The sequence below is a fragment of the Helicoverpa zea genome, chromosome 7 (genome assembly GCF_022581195.2).
Source record: "Helicoverpa zea isolate HzStark_Cry1AcR chromosome 7, ilHelZeax1.1, whole genome shotgun sequence".
NCBI classification, from domain to species: domain Eukaryota; kingdom Metazoa; phylum Arthropoda; class Insecta; order Lepidoptera; family Noctuidae; genus Helicoverpa; species Helicoverpa zea.
Window position 1 is genome coordinate 9,729,592 of NC_061458.1, and position 21,287 is coordinate 9,750,878.

The window sequence follows — 21,287 nt, forward strand, 5'->3', positions numbered from 1 at the left end:
TAATGCTTGAATACCAACTATACATATAAATTTTCATACATATAAATTTTCATTTATTTACTGGTGTAAATATTTTATTTATTTAAACCTATAGATAAAAATAGAACCAATAATGAAACAAACTTTTGTGGTTTAAATTGTTTTATTTATTTTATATGGGTGTTAATATTTTATTTATTTAAACTTATTTTAACTTATAAATAAATACAATACAAGGAATTTTGTGATTTCATTATGCTGTTACAAATTGGAATTACCCTCATGAAATCGTATCTGTGCCTACTTAAACGTTTAAACTTAAACATTATAATAGTGACTAGGCATATACATAAATTATTTTTAACATGCGTAATTTGTAACTACAAATGTTGCTATGTATTATGAGCGGTAGCAACAAAAATGTTCCTGTTATAGCTCATGAAATTATGTTGCTAATGATGACTTGAGGTTTACAAGGTAAATAACGTTCGAAATAAACTATTAATGGTGATTAATATTAGTTTTTGTCCAATGACAATATTACGAACAATTATAGCAAAGTGGAAACATAACTGTCTTTTGTCTTTAACTGTCTCTAGACACAATTAAAATTGACACGCTTGTGTCACGCACGCAACTCGCATGCACTACCTCTTCAAAACGCCACAGTGGAGGATCTAGTTATGGAATTACCTCCCGCACCTGGTAAAAAAATTGTCTATATGCTATTCTCGGGTGTAACCTATATTACGAGCAAGTTTCATGAGTGGTGTGGTTTCAAGATGAAGAAGTAACAAACATACACACACCTACAAACTTCTGCTTTTTGTTTTAGTACAGTGATGGAAAAACGCCTCAAAGCCAAAGGTTTAAATATATTTAGACCTATTTATAGGTGCTCACGAACCGCTTCTGAACTTCTTAATACCTTCATTTTGGTTTTCCCTTATTGTCTTAAAACTACATTAAGGTGATTAAACAATTAGGTACCTAAAGCAATAAAATCTTGTACACAGATCGACGACGACTCAATGTGCAAAGGGCACGAGTTCGGCAGCGAGACGAACCAGTTCTGCTTGGAGAACATTGACGTGTCCAACTTCCTGAACTTGCACTCGCTCGGCAACCACGAGGACTTCTGTCTGGCGTATGTGTTCACGTACAGGGACTTCACTGGAGGCACGCTGGGTAAGGAATATTGCATTATAATGGGTAATTTAGCAGGCAAAAGTTCCTCCTTAACTTTGTATCAAGATCTGGTTGTCTTTGAGCGATCTTAGTTTTTGGCCAGTCTTGTTTAAGACATGTACACATTTCTGTTACCATAGCAGTAACACCCCAAGTAGCACAAAACTGTTGCTTAAGAGCTTTAGAGCCAATCCGATTGTTACTAAAGGTGCCAAGCTTAAGCGCCAGAGCGTGCTCTACAGACCTTATGCAGCAGCTTTGCAGCCAAAGGGGTACAACTTTTTGCAGTCTATAGTTCCATTAGAACTTCATAGTAGAGGCATAAAAGCGATACAGGAGCGGCAACTAATAATTAACACCATACTAAAGCTCTTATGGCGATGATTGAATGAATGACAAATTTAGCTGAATGAAGAAAACTTCACTGATCGTTCACCTTGTCTCTCTTTTATAAAATATATTTGTTGTTCCTGAGTCAGACATTACTGAATACAAATAAATATTAAGTGAAGGTAAGTGTTTTTGAGCTATATTTTGTATTATATGGTAAGTAGCTACAAACGCAGATCAGTTTATCGTGAATCTATTTGATATTGTTGAAGTATTTTTAACGCACCTCAATAATTACCTCAGATATCGTAGAATATATAAATTATTATTATATAAATATTTTTGTATCACATACCTACACGATATTGAAATTACATACTGGACTACATTCGTTTTTAGTAGGTTGCTTATTCGATATTTAGATATATTTTACTACAAATGCGATAAAAACCTATAAAGGACATTGGGCAGATTGGTATACCCCGCCAATAGCGATGTCATACATATCATTGGATAGGCCTTTTTATGTAGAACAACATTTACTATGACAGCTTTGCTGAAATGTTTGTCCGTTCTGAGATATAGATCAAAAACTGAGCAAAAGTTAAACTAAAGTTAACTTAATAATCTATTGATATCTCAAGTTTTTAGAGGAAAAACTAAGTTCCACTAAGTGTAAGTCTCCTGAGTCCTACCTGCTGTGCCCGTTGGGGTCCATAATTGTTATTATTATTTAGCTTTTCAACCTTATACTGTACCAACTGGATATTGGGCATAATGATAAACCCCACCAATAACAAAGTCATACTTATCGATGGATAGGTCTTTTTAACTGGAACAACATTTACTATGACAGCTTTGTTCTATTGTTTGTCCGTTCTGAGATATGGCTAAAAAACAATGCTAATCAACACTGTCTTTCTTTTCTTATTTTTTTTATAATCATTATGTAAGTCGTGGTCGCCTAGTGTGTAAAGGACCAACCTGTCAAGTATGAGGGCGCGGGTTCGATCCCAGGTCAGGCAAGTACCAATGCAACTTTTCTAAGTTTGTATGTACTTTCTAAGTATATCTTAGATACCATTGACTCCCAGCGGGGCCCAGTAGGGCCAAGGCCTGCCGGGGCTGCGGGTTGTTCGAAAGAGATACCGCGGTCCTGGTACATAAAAGGCCTATGACGGAACACGACGGTTTTTAGTCAGTAAGAGTCTGACACTTCCTCACCGCTGCTAGCCCACAGCGGGGTTGACGTCGTTAAAAAAAAAAGATACCATTGACTGTGTTTCGGATGGCACGTCAAACTGTAGGTCCCGGCTGTCATAGAACATCCTTGGTAGTCGTTACGGGTAGTCAGAAGCCAGTAAGTCTGACACCAGTCTAACCAAGGGGTATCGGGTTGCCCGGGTAACTGGGTTGAGGAGGTCAGATAGGCAGTCGCTTCTTGTAAAGCACTGGTACTCAGCTGAATCCGGTTAGACTGGAAGCCGACCCCAACATGATTGGGAAAAGGCTCGGAGGATGATTATGTAAGTCGTGGTGGCCTTGTCGGTAAAGAACCAACCTCTCAAGTGCGCGGGTTCGATTCCAGGTCAGGCAAGTATCAATGCAACTTTTCTAAGTTTGTATACTTTCTAAGTATATCTTAGATGCTATTGACTGTGTTTCGGATGGCACGTTAAGCTATAGATTCCGGCTGTCATTGAACATCCTCGGCTGTCATTGCGGGTAGTCATAATTTAGTAAGTCTGACACCAGTCTAACCAAGAAGTATTGAATTGCCCGGGTAGCTGGGTTGAGGAGGTCAGATAGGCAATTACATCCGGTTAGACTGGAAGTCGACCGCAAGATAGCTGGGAAAAGGCTAATAAGATCATATTGAATTATTTTAATGTACAAAGTAACGTATGAACGAAATGTCCATATTATTCTTATATTCGTATCGTCTATTTCATTCCGCAATGTACAGTATAGGTAAGGTGGAACTGCTAAATATAGTAACAAATGCAGACTCACAGCAGGTACTTAGTACATCGAAGACATATGTACATAGATTTTCCTATAAACACTTAATCTGCATTAATTTTAAGTTTGTATTTTATCTATATCTCAGAACGGACAAACAATAGAACAAAGCTGTCATAGTAAATGTTGTTCCAGTTAAAAAGACCTATCCATCGATATGTATGACTTTGTTATTGGTGGGGTTTATCATTATGCCCAATATCCAGTTGGTACAGTATAAGGTTGAAATGCTAAATAATAGTAACAATTATGGACCCTAACGGGCACAGCAGGTAGGACTCAGGAGACTTACACTTAGTGGAACGTAGTTTTTCCTCTAAAAACTTGAGATATCAATAGATTATTAAGTTAACTTTAGTTTAACTTTTGCTCAGTTCTTGATCTATATCTCAGAACGGACAAACATTTCAGCAAAGCTGTCATAGTAAATGTTGTTCAACATAAAAAGGCCTATCCAATGATATGTATGACATCGCTATTGGTGGGGTATACCAGGTCCCATATATTTGTGCCCATTGTCCTTTCTCGATTACTAATAAATAATTATCTAAAAACATGGCGTCCATTGAAAGCAGCTTTAAGTTGCAACTTCAACCTTAAAATCTCCTCTCTGCGCGTCATAGCGCTAAGTTTCACTCTTCTGAAGGTCCAAGTAATATTTGTACCTCTATTGCAGTTCAAGTCTGCACTGTGATACTGCAGATATCAAACCACACTATTAATGGCTACTTGTTTAGAGATCCGTAGAAGTCGTTGGAAACTCTATAATACGATGATATATTATTCTTAATTGTTTAACACTTAATTACTACCTTGTTTTCAAAGTACCGTTCAAAATAATTCAAACTTATAATGCACAACAAAATAAACAAGAACTTTGCGTCTGTCCATCTAAATGGGAAAAACGGAGTGTTTCACTATACTTGAGAGTAAATAAATGGAGCTACTGATTTTTTTTTTATATTCTTGAATAAATACATATTTTCTGTTATAAGTTTTTTTTTACTTCAAAACAAACATTATTTTTCCTCTGTAACTGATTCGTTATTAATTGAGAAAACAAAATCTACGGGACCCTTGCTTGTGTTTGTGAATAAAATAACAGAATGTATCCAAATGAGCAGGCAATGTCTATTAACCTCCTGCTTCTATTGTGGAGCCTTAATGCGGCTATAAGTAGAACAGAGGATCAAATTCCTACTTAAGTCTGCACAAAAGAACAAATCACTTCTGCAATGGAACCTTTAGTGGCAGAAAAGTGATAAATATATCTTTTATACAACTAGAATCTACAATTAGATTAGTAGTCTACAATTTGAGTCTTTATGCAGTTCTAACGCGTACATCAGCGGCAATAGAAACTTTTTAGCAGCTTTAACCTTTAACATAATTGTTTGAACTCTCTTTTAAAGATGTAGGCTGCAAATGGGTTGTAGAATGATCTCTTGTAAAACCTAGAGTGACATTTGGTTCAGTTTCTGCTGCCTTAAGTGATATTTACAGCTATGAGCAGCTACGGAAGCAATAGTAGAACTTAAAGTTACTTTCGGAACCCCTTAAGCACTACTGTACAAGTAACAGTTGCAAAATAGGCTGCTATTTCCACTAGTGTGCTAGTTGGGACTTGCCGCCTTATTATAAAACGGGTTCTTTAAAGAGTTATGGCTTTAATGCTAGGTTTAAACCATGCTAATGGTCTAAATGTAGTGGTACATTAGTTTTTACGACCACGTTTTATAATGAGTTGGATCGGGTTCTGTTAAAATATTACTGGAAGATAAAGATTTATTTGAAGTATTTCCTTACACTGTATATTTTGTCGAATGGCCATCAAAAAAATTTCAAGCACTTAATTTTAAGAATATTTTTCGTTCTCAGGCTTAGCATGGGTAGCGAGTGCAAGCGGCGCATCTGGAGGCATATGCGAAAAGTACAAAACATACACGGAGACCATCGGCGGTATATACCAGAGTACCAAGCGTTCTCTCAACACGGGCATCATCACGTTTGTGAACTACAACAGTCGAGTGCCGCCCAAAGTCAGCCAGCTTACCTTAGCTCACGAGATCGGACATAACTTCGGTTCACCGGTAAGTTTTTCTTAGTGTTAATGTCATTTGAGTTAACACTTGGTGTATCGTGCCTAAGCACCAAAAACATTTCAGAACATTCATTAGAGCATAGACTAATATACTAATTAGTCTATGATTAGAGGCACTGGACCCAGCATAATCGATCTCTAGATAACAATTGGATTTCTTGTTAGACTGTTTGCTCTTTTAAATGTTGGTACTTCAGCTTGCCATTTGAAACTTAATTGACCGAGGTGTATTAAAAGCCTTAGGCTTTGCAGCTTCGTTGCGGAAGTTAATATAGTGTATATTATCCGTTGAATAGCAAGCTTCCTAGGAAGATTGTCCCTTATCAATAAGTATGTGCTTATGTATTTACATGTCCAATAACAAATATTTTTTCCCCAGCACGACTACCCCTCAGACTGCCGTCCAGGTGGGCAACAAGGCAATTTCATAATGTTCGCGTCAGCCACATCGGGCGACCGGCCCAACAACAGCCGGTTCTCAACGTGCAGCATAGGAAACATCAGTGCCGTGCTAGACGCCGTGAGAGACGGACGGAAACGCAACTGTCTCAATAAGACTAAGGGTACTTTCTGCGGAAATAAGATTGTGGAGTTTGGGGAAGAGTGTGACTGTGGTAAGTTGTACTTTTTTAAATCGCTTTTGTGCTTGAGTTATTTCTCCGAATCTTAAAAGATCAGATTCAGCGAGCGATATATATCCGATTCAGAGTAAGAGAGAAACAACAGCATTATTTCTTTTTTGAAGAATTAACGAACAACTTATTCAAGATACAAAATCGTATGCGTAATCGTAATACGCTTAAAATATGATGATATGAAACATATATGTACGTTTTTCTCCAGGTTACGATGAGAACGAGTGCAAAGACCGCTGTTGTTATCCGAGACAAGTTAGCGATTACGATCGAGAGAAGAACCGAACTGCTGTCGGTTGCGCCAGGAGAGCCAACACACAATGCAGGTATGTTCACAACCAATATAAAACTGATAAGTATCCTAAGCTTAGGAAAGCTTCACCCGGTCGGCCTATGGGTGGGTGCTTATCTTGTCATGACGAGTTCTTCCGTGTTTCGGAAGGCACGTTAAATTGGTGGGTGCTGGCTGTCATTTGAACATCTTTGGTAGTCTTTCTGTGTAGTCAGAAGCCTTACCAAATTATCAAGCTGCCTCTGGTTGCCCGGGTCAGTCGTATGTACTCATCTCCATCCGGTTAGACTTTAAGCCGACTTCAACATAGTTGTAAAAGGTTAGGCAAATGATTTCTATAGTAACAAGACATTCGTCGCCGTCAGCCAAAAGACGTCCACTACTGGACAAGAGCCTCCCCCAAATTGAGACTGATCGATGTTCAACAGCCCGCTTTCACTGCTTCCCGGTGACCTTGGCCAGCTGGTCCGTCCATCTCTAGTGTCATTTATTAATTCAAATTTTTGTCTTTCAGTCCGTCACAAGGTCCTTGTTGTCACGGCGGCACGTGTCAGTTCGTGCCTCCGGCTCGCAACCAGACGTGTCGCGAGGCGTCCGAGTGTAGCCACGCGTCGTTCTGCTCCGGACACTCCGCCGCTTGTCCTGAGCCACGAGCCATGCCGAACCACACTAAGTGCAATAACGGTCAGTACTATATAGAATAGTAGATAGATTGGCAATTGAGTGACTTTATATATGAATAAGTATATTCTGCTTTACTCAACTTCTATATCGGCTCTTGATACATACGTAGCCTCTACAGGCCCGTAATGTTGGTAACTTTTGGACTCACCGGCACTCATTCCTAATCCATTAAATGGTAGTGGGATCTATGACTTTAACTTAATCATTCCAAGGGTTTTACAAAACAAGGCTGCGGGATTATTAAGAAGTTATAATGGTCGGGAAAGAACATGGGTCGGTTTTATTTCCGAGTCCTTTTCTAATACTGCGGGGATAATAATCACAAGATTAGTTTTCACCACATATTTAAGACAACATTACGTCTTTTATTATTGGAAGATCAAATGAGTACACAAATCCTAACGTCCACCATTATTTTGTACATAGGAACCCAACTATGCCTCGGCGGGGAATGCAGCGGTTCGATCTGTCTCGCTTGGAACATGTCAGAATGTTTCCTCTCATCAGCCCCTCGTTCGCTCGGTGACGGCGTGTCAGCAGTAGTGGACAGGCGAGCGTTGTGCCAGCTGGCGTGTCAGACGTCCGCTCGGCCTGACTCGTGTCAGAGCACTGCGGACTTCGCGCATAGAGTCGGATTGCCGCCGGGAGGGATCAGTTTGCGGCCTGGATCGCCTTGTGATAATTTCCAGGTGAATATTTATGATACACGCTTTGTTTCTCCTTATGGTATCCGAAAATGAGTGCGTTATTACGTGGTTAAGAAAATGATTAAATGCTATATAAGTTACGGAATAAAGTATCTCCATAATTTGCATATATTGTAAATGATTTATTAAGTCAATGTCATCTAACATTTTCGATTTATCCTGACACGGCTGCCTGTCTTGGCAGAACAACGGAACAAAACTTTCATCAACCAAGCCAAAATCAATCAACAGCCTATACTTGACTAACGGCTCCTGTGGTATAGCTACTGTAAATAATATACACAGTGGCGTTTTCCGCAGACTAAAGATTTATTGACAAAGTTCACTTCACAAAGTTATTACACATTAATGAATTTTGGTACTATAATAGTAACAGCTACAATCTTTTACCCAGGGTTACTGCGACGTATTCCTTAAGTGCCGTGCCGTGGACGCTGAAGGTCCGTTAGCTCGGCTCAAGAATCTCCTCCTAAACCGAGCTACGTTACAAACTGTGCAAGCCTGGGTGACGGAGCAGTGGTGGGCGGTGTTGTTAGCGGGAGTCGCGCTTATAGTGTGTATGGGCGCGTTTGTCAAGTGCTGTGCGGTTCATACGCCTTCGTCGAACCCGAAGAGGCCGCCGGCTAGGTATGTATTAAAATAATATCTGAAGCTCAATGAGGCCCAAGTTTACCGAAGATAAACACGTCAATGTCCTTAAGGCAACTGCTTATTAAGTGGAGAACAAAATTACGAACTGAGTTGTCATATCTGACAATCCGCTAAGAAAGTAGTGTCGCTAAAATGCGAATGTTTGGGGGACGAGGTACGTTATCGGCTTCGTTCTCAAATGCCTTCTTTGGAACCCCTCTATTCTTTTTAAAATTGAATAATGTGTTAAGATATCCTGACGTCTAGAAGTTATTAGTTTTTAAGTGAGTTGACTGATCGTTTTTGTTACAAGTTTTAAAAGAACCGGACGTTCGTATTGGCAGTGAAAATGGGCTTGAATAATAAACAGTATTTTTCTACTGTCCGGCAAGATATTGATGGCGTTAAGGACGTCAGACGTCATTTTCAGCATGTTTATAATCAACTATTATAACACTTATATTTCTTCCAGGCGGCTATCAGAGACGCTGCGTCGTCCGATGAACACGCTCCGCCGCATGCGTCACGCGGGCGGCGCGGCGCGCTCGCCGGGCCGCGCGGCGCCGCGGCCGGGCCACCGCCGCGCGCGGACGCACAAGGGCTACGCGCCGCCGCTTACCTACGCGCATAGAGACCTTGGTACGTATCATTATTACAATATGGGAGCTTGTTTTTGGCTGTATTAGTCTTCGAATTTACCTAAAAGACGATTAAGTATCACTGTTAGGGTGCATCTGCATGGTGCAAGTAGCTTACGCATGTTGAGGCACATGCAGGTTACATGCATTCTAAATACGTGCAGGTCCAGCGACTCGCGCGTGTACCAAAGCAAAATACCCACCTGTGTGCTCTTGTCACTTATGCATGTTAACTTGGACCAGCTATATGCACCGTGTAGACGCACCCCTATGAATAATAACCATAGGCCATAAACCAATCGAATGATTTTCTAGTAAAGCCAAAATGGAATACATACATCAGTTGAGTGTCTTTTATGTGTGAAAAGTAACTATGTGCTGCTTTCCTCAACTTCAAAATCGGTATTTTTGGTGCTTTTTTATGTGTGCGTTACCCTGGCCAGATGTTGTCGAAAATGGTCATTTTAATCTTATAGATAATTAGTTGTGCGGCTTCTGTAATTGTTGCGCACATTTTTAAATTTGTTGCGCTTATAGTTTTTTAATTATTTCACAAAAACATTTCCTGCTGGAGTAACGTTACCCCAGCCAGACCTTTTTCTTTCTGATGGGAATATTTAAATAAATATTACCTATAAAATTAGTTGTAAATGTTGTGCGATATTTTGTATTTGTTCTTTCTTCGGTTGCGAAGTTATTCGAGATTTTGCTGGGGTAACGTTTTCGGTTTTGCTAGATCTTTGAAATGGTTAAGCGGATTCTTATCAAATTTTGTACATGACTTCCTAGGAATTAGTTTAAATTTGTTCGGCAATAATAAAACCAAAATAATGCATATCTTAAAGGTTATTTCATTAAATGGAAAAACGTTTCAATTGGTCCCAGCACCCTCAATAAGAAGTCTAAAGACTTACTTTAAACGTCATTTTAAAGCTTGTAACTGCCTTCAAATGTATGTGAAGTTTCATTAGCATCCTGTAAGTATTTTACAAGTTATGATGATATTCAGTTTTTCACGAGCACGGTCTTGATGCGCGCGGTGTTATTTGGCCACAGGATTGGATATATGAACTGAATGTTATCTCAATAATTAGTTATATAGATCAGGTGTATGTCAGTAAAATTTCAGCTCAGTACATTGGATAATTAATGAGATAATACGATTAAAGTCATTAGGAAGTGAATGACCGTGGTAACCCGACCAAGTTTAGGTGGTTACGAAAAAGCGAAAACGCAGAACATTATGCTATCTTTTGAAATGTTTAGTATAATACACCTTACAATTTAGGTACAGACGCGTACACTGTTAAATATACACTGTTAAATAAGACATACGTAAGTTTAGTGTTAACTGAAAAAAACATTGTATATTATTTATTGTCTGTGATCATTACACATTCCAATATGTGTATATTTAAATAAAAACTGTAACTGTGTACTGTGCATACTGAAATCTATAATTTGAGTAAAAAATAATAGAAAATTTAAAAAAAAGCAAAATTACCATTTGTAATTTTTATCTGTGATTGTTTTTAAGAATAAGTATAATAATACTTTAAAAGTTCAATTGAAATGATTATTTTACCGGCCAGTAAAAAATCTTAAAAAATCATGTACTTAGTTTTTATTTACTTTTGTACATGCCTGTACTAAATTTGTAACACTATACTACATATTTTAGAAGGTACCATAATGTTCTGCGTTTTCGCTTTTTCGTAACCACCTAAACTTGGTCGGGTTACCACGGTCATTCACTTCCTAATGACTTTAATCGTATTATCTCATTAATTATCCAATGTACTGAGCTGAAATTTTACTGACATACACCTGATCTATATAACTAATTATTGAGATAACATTCAGTTCATATATCCAATCCTGTGGCCAAATAACACCGCGCGCATCAAGACCGTGCTCGTGAAAAACTGAATATCATCATAACTTGTAAAATACTTACAGGATGCTAATGAAACTTCACATACATTTGAAGGCAGTTACAAGCTTTAAAATGACGTTTAAAGTAAGTCTTTAGACTTCTTATTGAGGGTGCTGGGACCAATTGAAACGTTTTTCCATTTAATGAAATAACCTTTAAGATATGCATTATTTTGGTTTTATTATTGCCGAACAAATTTAAACTAATTCCTAGGAAGTCATGTACAAAATTTGATAAGAATCCGCTTAACCATTTCAAAGATCTAGCAAAACCGAAAACGTTACCCCAGCAAAATCTCGAATAACTTCGCAACCGAAGAAAGAACAAATACAAAATATCGCACAACATTTACAACTAATTTTATAGGTAATATTTATTTAAATATTCCCATCAGAAAGAAAAAGGTCTGGCTGGGGTAACGTTACTCCAGCAGGAAATGTTTTTGTGAAATAATTAAAAAACTATAAGCGCAACAAATTTAAAAATGTGCGCAACAATTACAGAAGCCGCACAACTAATTATCTATAAGATTAAAATGACCATTTTCGACAACATCTGGCTAGGGTAACGCACACCTTTTTTATGCCAATTCTTTATAGGAAAAAATATACATTATGATATTTAATTAAATTATAATTACAGCAGCGGCATCAGCGCCAGCAGGTCCGAGCGGGCGACGCAGCTCACCTTACGCGAACGCCTACCCACAAGCGTACGAGATGCGGCCGCCGCAGAAGGTCTGACAGTACGAGTACTGCGCGGGCGACGCGCTGGAGCTGGTCGCGCTGTACGTGTGCCGGCCGCCGCCGCCCGACCCCCGCACCGTCACCGTGGCCTCGCAGACCACCATCACGCTGCACTCGCCCGACGCCCTCACCGTCACGCATCCGCCGAGGCACCAGGCTGATATATAGACCGATACATACTCTGTGCCGATTGTGAGTCGTGCAAGTTGACGTTCTTGATGCGGAAATTATCATACAAATTAATCAGAAATTTAGAACTGTGTATTTAATAAAGCTGTCATCGGCTTTATTATCCGGCAAAATTAAGGAAGAAGTAATATTCACATCGTGTAATGTAATATACAACTTTTAATTTCAACCGAGTTATAATGTGTCGAGAGCGTTAACTCACAAAACTCGTAATCAGCACTCAGGTAACGACCACGTGACAAAACGTTATTTTGTACCTCCCAAGGTACACTTTATTTGCTCAATGCGGATTAGTGCGATCGATCCGCTCTCTCTGAGCTCAAAAGTAGGAATTCGCGAGCACCGCGGTACTAAATTATTATTTTTATACAGAAATACCAGACGAACTCTTAGGGACGGCGCGATGTTCGTGTGAACCAGTGATACTTTTTAACTGTTCAGTAGAGTGTTGCTCCTGTAACCGGACATTTATGTATATTTTTGTATATAAATGGAGAGGTATACAAAGGCTACGATGTAAAAATATCATACGACTATAAACCGGAACGTTCATACCGACTCTAGACGTAATTGTAAAGTAACTGCATTGTTTTACTCGAATCTCCGTAATTGTAATTTTTATATAAAGTTATTTTTATCGTATTTAATGTAACGTAAGTGGAATGTCGAGGTGCCATTATACCGATTTGTATTCCTGTTCCTTTAATCGTTAGTCCTTCATTTCTCACTGCATCGTGATAATACATTTATCATAAGTATATTTGATAATTTTATTAGTAAAGGGCTCAAATACCTACATATTTTCAAAAAAGATAAAATGCATTTAGTCTTCCTATGGCGATTAATGTACTTTTGTATTCGTTTATTTTATTTATCCTATTTTAAGTAGAATGTAATGTGAAAATTAACAATATTGCCAAATGATCAAATGTTATTAGACTGAAAGTTTCATCTTGCTATGATGACGTCTTATAAACTCATTCCTTGTATTATTTGTGAGTGTATGAGCTGGCGAGTCCGCCGCGGCTCTGGTTCAAGGCTCAGGCTCAAGAGGTAGTGGTGGTGAATATAACGTATGGCAAATAAAAATTACTTATAACGAATAGCCTTGGCTATAAATCCCTTCAGGATGCGCTAAATTATATCGTGGCAATTGGCAGCGCACTACTTAGCAGCCGAACGTGACTAATACCCTCGCGCGGCCAGTTATTGCAAATAGCGCGCTAGAATGATAACTCCGCAGTCAACAGCTAGATACTAACCGGTATACCTTACAGTATTTTTACTCCTATTTTGACGCTACTCTATGATTAGCGCAAAAAAAGCATGCTATAAAATATAGCATATTCCATGTAGCATGGTAGATAAAACTAGGCGTTAAGTCCACCACTATCAGGAGGGACGATGCCGTACCGGTGGACCGCGCTACGTGAACTAACTAACTTGCATATCACACCTCTCCCTTTCCTATAGCTGTGTACCAGAATATTTTGTCGTACAGTTGAATTGATCTCTTTTATAGATTATGAGATTACGTTAACAATCATATTATTGCGTAGTATTATTACTTTCCGTCGTGCAAGCCAAAGAGCATGATGTATTTTTTATTATTTCTATACATTGTAATGTTAAGAATCGGTCTTATAAGTATACCATATTAATGCCATTTTATTAGTGAATGTCGAAACAATACGCAAGTTCTTGTAATTGTACTATAATACTGTATATTTGTATGTATGTAAACTGAGGGTAATGCTCTGTTGTAGAATGACTTGACCAATCGTGTAACCGGCGGATGACATTATATCCGTCACTAGTACTCAATGGCATTATTTCTCCTAAGTGTAAGCTAGATTACCGTAATAGATTATTTAAATGACAATGTGAATATTTTTAATTAACAAGATGAATGTTACAACATGTGATTTCAAAATAATAAAAAAAAAACAATAAATTTTACATGAACTTCGATTTTTTATTGAAATACCTATCCCTGGTACATAGTAAAACTAGTTTTAGTGGGCAACCCTCGGCCCACATTCAACCAATGTTAAAGTAAATATAAAAGTAAAGTCTACAGATGGTAGCTCACTTGTTATGAAAACCAAATATTTTAGTAATTAAAACCCACTACAAGTATTATTTAATAGTTTAATAAAGGATATATCTGTATATACAAGGTACAAAAGTATCATAATTATAAGCTAGACAATAAACAGAAGTGTACAAATATACTAATATATACTTTTATAAGGTATGAGAAGTCAATCCATTTTAATCTAAGGGTGCGTCCACATCTGGCGAATGTGCCGCGAATGCGCAGCACGCGAGCCGATTGCGAGCTGTCTGCGAGCTGCGCGCGTGCAGTCACTGCGATAGTTTGGTGTGCCTCTTTAGCGCAACTCATGCAAGGCTCGTATAGAGCGCGCGATCTGCGCGCACTCAGTTCTCGCCCTTACAGTTCCGTATACTGGCTCAGTACTATCGAAGATGTCAGACGTCGCGCGCCGCCTGCGCGCTGATCGCGTACGGCGCTTAGGTCGCGCGCGAACTGCGCGCGGGCGGCGCAGAAGCGGCGCACGAACAAAAATGCACGCGCGCAGCTCGCGGGCAGCGAGCAAACGGCTCGCGAGCTGCACATTCGCCAGATGTGGACGCACCCTTATAAACGCAAAGTTGTAGACCCAAGTTTATGGAAGTCAACTAGACATTGAACTAAATATATGAATAGTGTGTTGTTCCTTCATCAAAATGCGTAAATACATAATTATTATTACTCATAGAGGCATTTTATAAAGTTATCAATGCGGATTTCCTATATTGAGTCATCTGAGTACTGTGCAAAATTACAGTTTTGCACAAACTTCTATGTTGATTAATTTAAATGGTAAAGAAAACCAATTAAGTTTAGATTATTCATTTTAGTTAGATAGTAACAGCTAACTTAGATATAAAATTGTCTTTTATCTAGAATAAAATAGGTGGATAGCCAAATAATCGCATTATAAAGCTAAAATACTTAGATGTCTGTTACATTAAAATAGTGGAATAAGGAATATCATTGAAAAGATAGCATGAGGTGCATATAAGAACACTAGCTTCTGCCAGCGGTTTCACCCGCATCCCGTGGGAACTACTTCCCGTACCGGGATAAAAAGCCTATAGCCTTCCTCGATAAATGGGCAATCTAACACTGAAAGAAATTCTCAAATCGGACCAGTAGTTCCTGAGATTAGCGCGTTCAAACAAACAAACAAACAAACTCTTCAGCTTTATAATATTAGTATAGATATCGGATTATTTTTGAGTGTTTAGGCGTGTGTCCCCAAATGTACTTATAGTGAGAGTTCATTAAATATGATATAATTTTGTGTAACATCTAAAACTATAAAATATAACATATAAAAGCATCGAGGCAATTATACAACTAATTACCTAAACGTATCTTTGTGAGTTGTAGCTACATAATTCATAGTGTTACTTGACAAACTGCATTTCTTTATGTATCAATAGGTTAATTGAAGGTGATTAATCTTTGACCACTGCTAATTGAACTGTAATGTTTTCCTTAACTAACGTAAATATTCTTTTATAATAATAAATCATTTAGACTAAAAGGCTTAAAACTAACCAATTATATCCCATTAGATAAAGAGGGGAATAGTACGCCAGTCTCATTAAAGCCAAATATTTCGGGTAATAACTTAAATGTTTTCACGTGAGTTTACATAAATAAAAATATTTATACGAAATGTCTGACCATCTTTATAATGAACATTAAATAGTATTTTAATAATACTCGTAATATTGGAATTTGTCTATAGAATGACATATCATTATTCAAACGTACTGCTAACTTTTCAAACGCGATCTGTCTTTCGTCATGTTAACAAAATCATTATAAATGCAATGCCATTTGCTCCTGTTTGTATACTTCATGATAAGCATTACGTATTAGAACATATGGGAAACAAGATTCTAACAAGTCCATCGTAAGGAATGGAGACTCCTGAACGATCAGGTCGAGCAGCAGGTAAACTGACTCTCTGTTCTTTATAGCTTCCTTGTCAGTCTCCTGGCCAAGTCGAAGCAGAGATGAAGACGCCAAAGCCAAAAACTCCTTCATACGATCTTCTATATCCCCCTGACCACAGATTGTGAACAGCGCTCCGAATATGTGATTAATTGCAGGGGCCATGCAATGAATGTTATTTGCGTGACCTTCCAAAGAAGGCCTGTAAAACGAGCCTTCACTGCGGGCGAGTCTTGGCAAGGATACGGCTACGAATACCATCAACAGGCATACAATGAGATGCTCTTCCTCTTCAGCGTCAGTTTTATTTTGGCGCAGAGCTGATGCCAACGTGGGATCGACCTTGCAGGCCAACCCAGCCGCCGAACACATTTCTGATATGACACGCATCGGATCACCACTGGGCAATTGCTGTTGGAAATCCTTAATTGAGCTAATCAAGAAAGGAATGCGACGCTCCAAAACGTCCAAAAGAGACTCCTGGGCGATCTGTCTGAAGCTCAAAATTACCCCGATTATTGTCATCCTTTGTAATACATTGTCCACATGTTGCAGCCGTTTAAACTGTTCTCTCATTATTTCAGGTTTATCAAAGTTTGTTCGGAGCATCTGAAGAACTTCCTTGTTTTGTACTACTAGCTTTTTAAGTTCTTGGACTTGACTTGCAATATGCCACATTAGTGTTTCACTAAGTAGCTTCATGCCATACGGCCCAATAAGTTCCGCTAAAGCTCGGAGCTCGTTTATGTCTGAGTATTCTTCGGCATTAAATGGGATGGCACCTTCTGCCGTCAAACTTACAAATGCCTTTTGATTCATAGAAAAGCAAATACTCCCAGCACTTACTCGCCTGAGTAAAATTTCGGAATACCACTGTGTGTAAAGAGACGCTATTGTTTTTTCACCATGGCTGTCGGTGTTTTGCGTTTGTTGCAAAAGGCAATTATTGAAGACTCTGGTAATGTCAATGTGTACATAATTTTCAACAGTTTGTAGAACATTCATATAGGCGCGAACACTGACTAGCAACTCAGAGGGCTTTGCTATTTCACTTGTATCCTGATTGAACATAACCATGCCAACCAATGCTTTAGAGAATCTGGTTTCCAAGTGCTGGTGTAAATATTCTCGAGGCGCGAAGGTATACTCCCAAACATTGACAGTGGCACAATAGTTGATGGCATAGCAAAGCTCTGTTAAAGCCATATGGAGTTTGTCCATTGTGGTGAGATCTTCCCTGGTCTTCCTGTAGCTCTCTGCTCCTGGCTGCACAATAGGTATTGTGTTCTTCTTGTTCTTATCCTTCTTCTTCCTGTTCGCCAACTGTGCTATAGTTTGCGCACAATGTTTCGGAAGTAATTTGTCACTCATTGTACACTGTTCATCACATATTGTTGTGATTATATTTTTAGCCTCTTTTGCCATCTCATCCAAGAATATATTAACAACGGAAAGACTTCTCTCTCTGATATGATGCCTTTCTTCTGGACATAACTCATGAGTACAGTTTTGGAAGTGGCTGCAAATCAGAGGGAATGCAATGATGTAACGATTTTGTGCAGGGAACTCTAGGCACATGTGAAACTGACTTTCAAAGATTTTGCTGTAAAAACAAAAGAGTGACAAATCAGATGTTTCCACCATAATTTCATCAAGATTGTCAACCATTTTTGTATGGAAGACCATTTTATCAATAAACTGTGCAAGTTCCCTCTGATCAACGAGATTGAATGCAGATTTGGCAACAGAGGTATATGTCTGCAGCCTGAACCAATCAAGGCGAAATGCTCTGAAGTCAAACAGCTCATTGTCTTCAACTTGTTTAACACTGAGGTTGGCAGCAGTGCTGCACAGAGAGGAAAGTATTATATTCTCGTCATCAGGATTGACTTGCAAGTTCTGTATCATCAAGTTGAGAGCAATAGCATCAAATCCTGACAGATATTGTACATAATATCTCTGCATAACTTGGCTGTACTTTCTGACCAAAGCCCTTAGTTCCTCCATGTGGAACAGTAGTTCAGGCAACTGGCGGTCCACTAAATCCTCTGCTGCTTTTCCTTTAACCTTTTGTGGAGGATTTTCGTTGTGTCGCAATAACCAAAACACTTCATCTCTTGCATAGCAAAGCCCAATGAAAATTAACAGTGCTTTAGGTCCCAATAAACCTGGTTGGTCAGTCAATATGAGACCTAGTTCCTTCAGTGCTGTTCTCAAGAACTTCCTCCTCTCTCTGTGCTTGTAGCCAGCCTTTTGGACTGCATGATGATAACAATCCTTTACTTCAGATATTCTTTTACCATATCCTTTTATGCCATCAAAGAAGCTCTGGATGTAGCTGTGAATATAGATGACTTCATCACGGAATAGTGCTACTACCCAACCAGACTCTAAGGCACTGACCCACATCTTGTTTGCATGATCTTGTTGCAGCATTTGGTGGCAAATAGCCATCCCAAATATGACCCATCTCTCCAGACTCTCCAAAGACACATATTCACATGACATGGTGTTGGTCTCTGAAGGCTTCAGCAGTTGAGCTGGGTTGCTCACCAAGCTCAACTTTTGTTCAGACCTCCAGTGTTCAGCTGTTAGATTCCTGGCAGGATACACTTGCCAGAGTGAATTAAGTGCACTAGACAACACTTTCTGATGTGGTAAGAATTCCTCAGACAGCTTTTTCAGAGGAACATCATAATCTAAAATCATTTGACCCAGCCGAGGGAAACTTTGGTCAATTTGGTTGTGTACCATTTCATGTGCAGCATTAAATAAACCCAACACTGCTTTACGATCTTCTACACGTGACAGTAAAATCATCAATGAGATATATGTGGTGATCAAATCAAGATAATTCTTAGTCAATTCAAAGTTTAAAGTCAAGTCTAATGTGACCTGACATGCGTCCAAAATATTAAGAAGTTCGCAAACATTATCTTTGAAATCCAATAGATCTACAAATGTGTAGTAGTACAGTGAGAGAGATTTTATAATTTCATTTCTGATGTTGGTGATAGCCTGAAGGCCTTTTACATCGATGTTAGGAAATCTTCTAACAATGTTTTTGATAGAGGATTCTAAAGCTTTGTCAGACAGGAAACCTGGTTTAGATTTAGCATCTCCACATGCTTTTTTGATGTTGTAGATTCTGGTCAGCATTCCAATACCTCTGTCATTGAGTATGATAAGCTTCTCAGCCAGTTTCTGCTGACTGATGTGAACTGATCTCGACATGGTTGACATGCTTCTGTAATCAAACAAAATGAAAATACATTAATAAGTATGAACAGGAAAATCCACCTAGTTTAGATCCTGCTGAATGAATAAGCAACAGGAAGGGGTTATTCCCGCTCGGTAACACATCGGGAAAAAAAAGTTTCGTTCGTTCGCAGTGTCCATGAATGCTGGTTTTTATTTTTAAAATATGGAAATAAAATATCATGGCTTTTTAAATGTTTTAATAATGGATTATGTTAGATCTTCTCAAACACATCGATCATCATCGATCGTCAACAGTGTTGACAAAAGGGTGTTACCGAGCGGGAATAACCCACAGGAAGCAGTAATATCAATAAGTACATATTGCACAAAACTATTCCCAGAGGGTCACTTTTGTTTAACATTGAAACAGCCATTATTATCATTCAATTAGTTAAATACAAGGTTAGGTATGTGTAAGTTTGTATTATATTTAAGCCTTCCATGAATAGATAATATAAACATGCCATGTGAAATTAATTAGTTATAATTCCGTCTAGCCACTTGCCTAACACTGTTCTGTATGCATAACATGGCCAGCAAATAACGCACACAGAAGGCATAGGCAATATGTTTACTGCAGGAGTTGAACCCACATTCAAAACAATAACGAAGTACGACTCAATTGCTTTTAATGCCGCATATCCAATTTATGTTATCATATCCTTCCTGATTGCACAAACTGAAACCTTCACTGAATAAAACCTCGCAGGTGTAACTTTTCATTTCCTTTGTACAGAATTATACGTGTGATATGGACAATGATGTTAAATCTAACAAATGAATGCTAAGTGGCACGAGAGTACCACCTCTGCGATAGATTGAATCATAAATTATTTACCTTATTTACTGCGGCAGTTCTCGTACTAGATTTTAACACAGTAAATTAATAGTACATGGTAATCAGGAAACTGAATACTTCTATTGGAAATTCATATTATAGTGTCCTTCGGTGCACTGATAAACTTTTTCATCAATAATCAAGGAAAAGGGAGTGCCAGAAACGCTATCACCCATTGAGATTTACAACAGTTTGACAGCTAACAGCTAATTTTATTCTGTTGGTATTCCGTGAAATCACATTGCCAGTATTAAAATATAACACAGATTATAATTTAGTAACAAAATGTTCGTTATAGAAACTAGTTTATTGGTAAACGTGTTCAAAATAACAGTATAGCATGTCAAATATTGTATTGTAAGCTTTAAATGAGAGTTAAAGAAATATATTTTCACAAACTAGAGTCAAGAACTAAAATACTAGAAGATCAGTAAAGAAGACGGATCACAATCCATACAAAATTGCCCCACGTCCTATAACAATGAAAATGTTTAAAAAAATATGGCATACTCTCTAATTTATTTTTTTTACACCTTCATACGAAAAAAATGTTTTAAAAATTGTTCAGGCGCTGTTATGAAAACATCGTTCATACGACTATTTATGGACTATTTTACTGAATTATTTTTTTGTTTGATAGGGTAAACCTCACAGGTGGTCCCATAATCATCAGGGGCCCGATTCTCCTAATTTTACTTAAGCGACCTTCGATTGACGTTCGACTCGATTCGACTGAGATCCAATCCCGACTCGATTACTATTGAAGCGTATGTGGCATTCCGCTATTTTTTCTTTGAAATAAACGTTTTTATTCTTTTCTGTCATTCAATAATGAATCATTTTGTCTGCAAATGTTTTACGATTGCAAAATGATTGCACGGCAAACTACCGTATAGACCAAAATTACCAAAATAGCATACCAATCGCACACCAATCAAATGTCAATCGAATACGATTGGTCTTTTATTAGTAGCAGAATGCCCGATATGGTTAAAACTGCTATTACGATCGTATTGCGATTCGATTACTATTCGATTTTGACATTATTAACTTAGGAGAATCGGGCCCCAGGTCAGGA

General features: G+C 38.3%; 2 protein-coding genes across 2 annotated transcripts in view; one reads left to right on the forward strand and one right to left on the reverse strand.

Moving 5' to 3' along the window:
• Window positions 1–14,042, forward strand: part of LOC124632072 (disintegrin and metalloproteinase domain-containing protein 10) — a 52,170-nt gene extending 38,128 nt beyond the window's left edge. The window contains exons 8-16 of the mRNA XM_047166731.1: window positions 996–1,167; window positions 5,398–5,609; window positions 6,000–6,234; window positions 6,464–6,581; window positions 7,062–7,231; window positions 7,658–7,920; window positions 8,333–8,565; window positions 9,041–9,207; window positions 11,785–14,042. Coding sequence (XP_047022687.1) covers window positions 996–1,167; window positions 5,398–5,609; window positions 6,000–6,234; window positions 6,464–6,581; window positions 7,062–7,231; window positions 7,658–7,920; window positions 8,333–8,565; window positions 9,041–9,207; window positions 11,785–11,885 — 1,671 coding nt within the window. The 3' untranslated portion in view covers window positions 11,886–14,042. The remainder of the gene's footprint in view (window positions 1–995; window positions 1,168–5,397; window positions 5,610–5,999; window positions 6,235–6,463; window positions 6,582–7,061; window positions 7,232–7,657; window positions 7,921–8,332; window positions 8,566–9,040; window positions 9,208–11,784) is intronic.
• A 1,776-nt stretch (window positions 14,043–15,818) lies between these two features.
• Window positions 15,819–20,402, reverse strand: LOC124632071 (membrane-associated protein Hem). Its single transcript, XM_047166730.1, has 2 exons — window positions 20,210–20,402; window positions 15,819–19,357 (listed from the first exon to the last, which is right to left on the reverse strand). Exon 2 carries the CDS (start codon window positions 19,351–19,353, stop codon window positions 15,976–15,978), a length of 3,378 nt encoding a protein of 1,125 aa, XP_047022686.1. The 5' UTR covers window positions 19,354–19,357; window positions 20,210–20,402; the 3' UTR covers window positions 15,819–15,975.
• Between the last annotated feature and the right edge of the window lie 885 nt (window positions 20,403–21,287).

Coding starts and splice junctions, on each gene's coding strand:
- LOC124632071 (XM_047166730.1), bottom strand. CDS start 19,353: ATGTCAACCATGTCGAGATCAGTTCACATCAGTCAGCAGAAACTGGCT.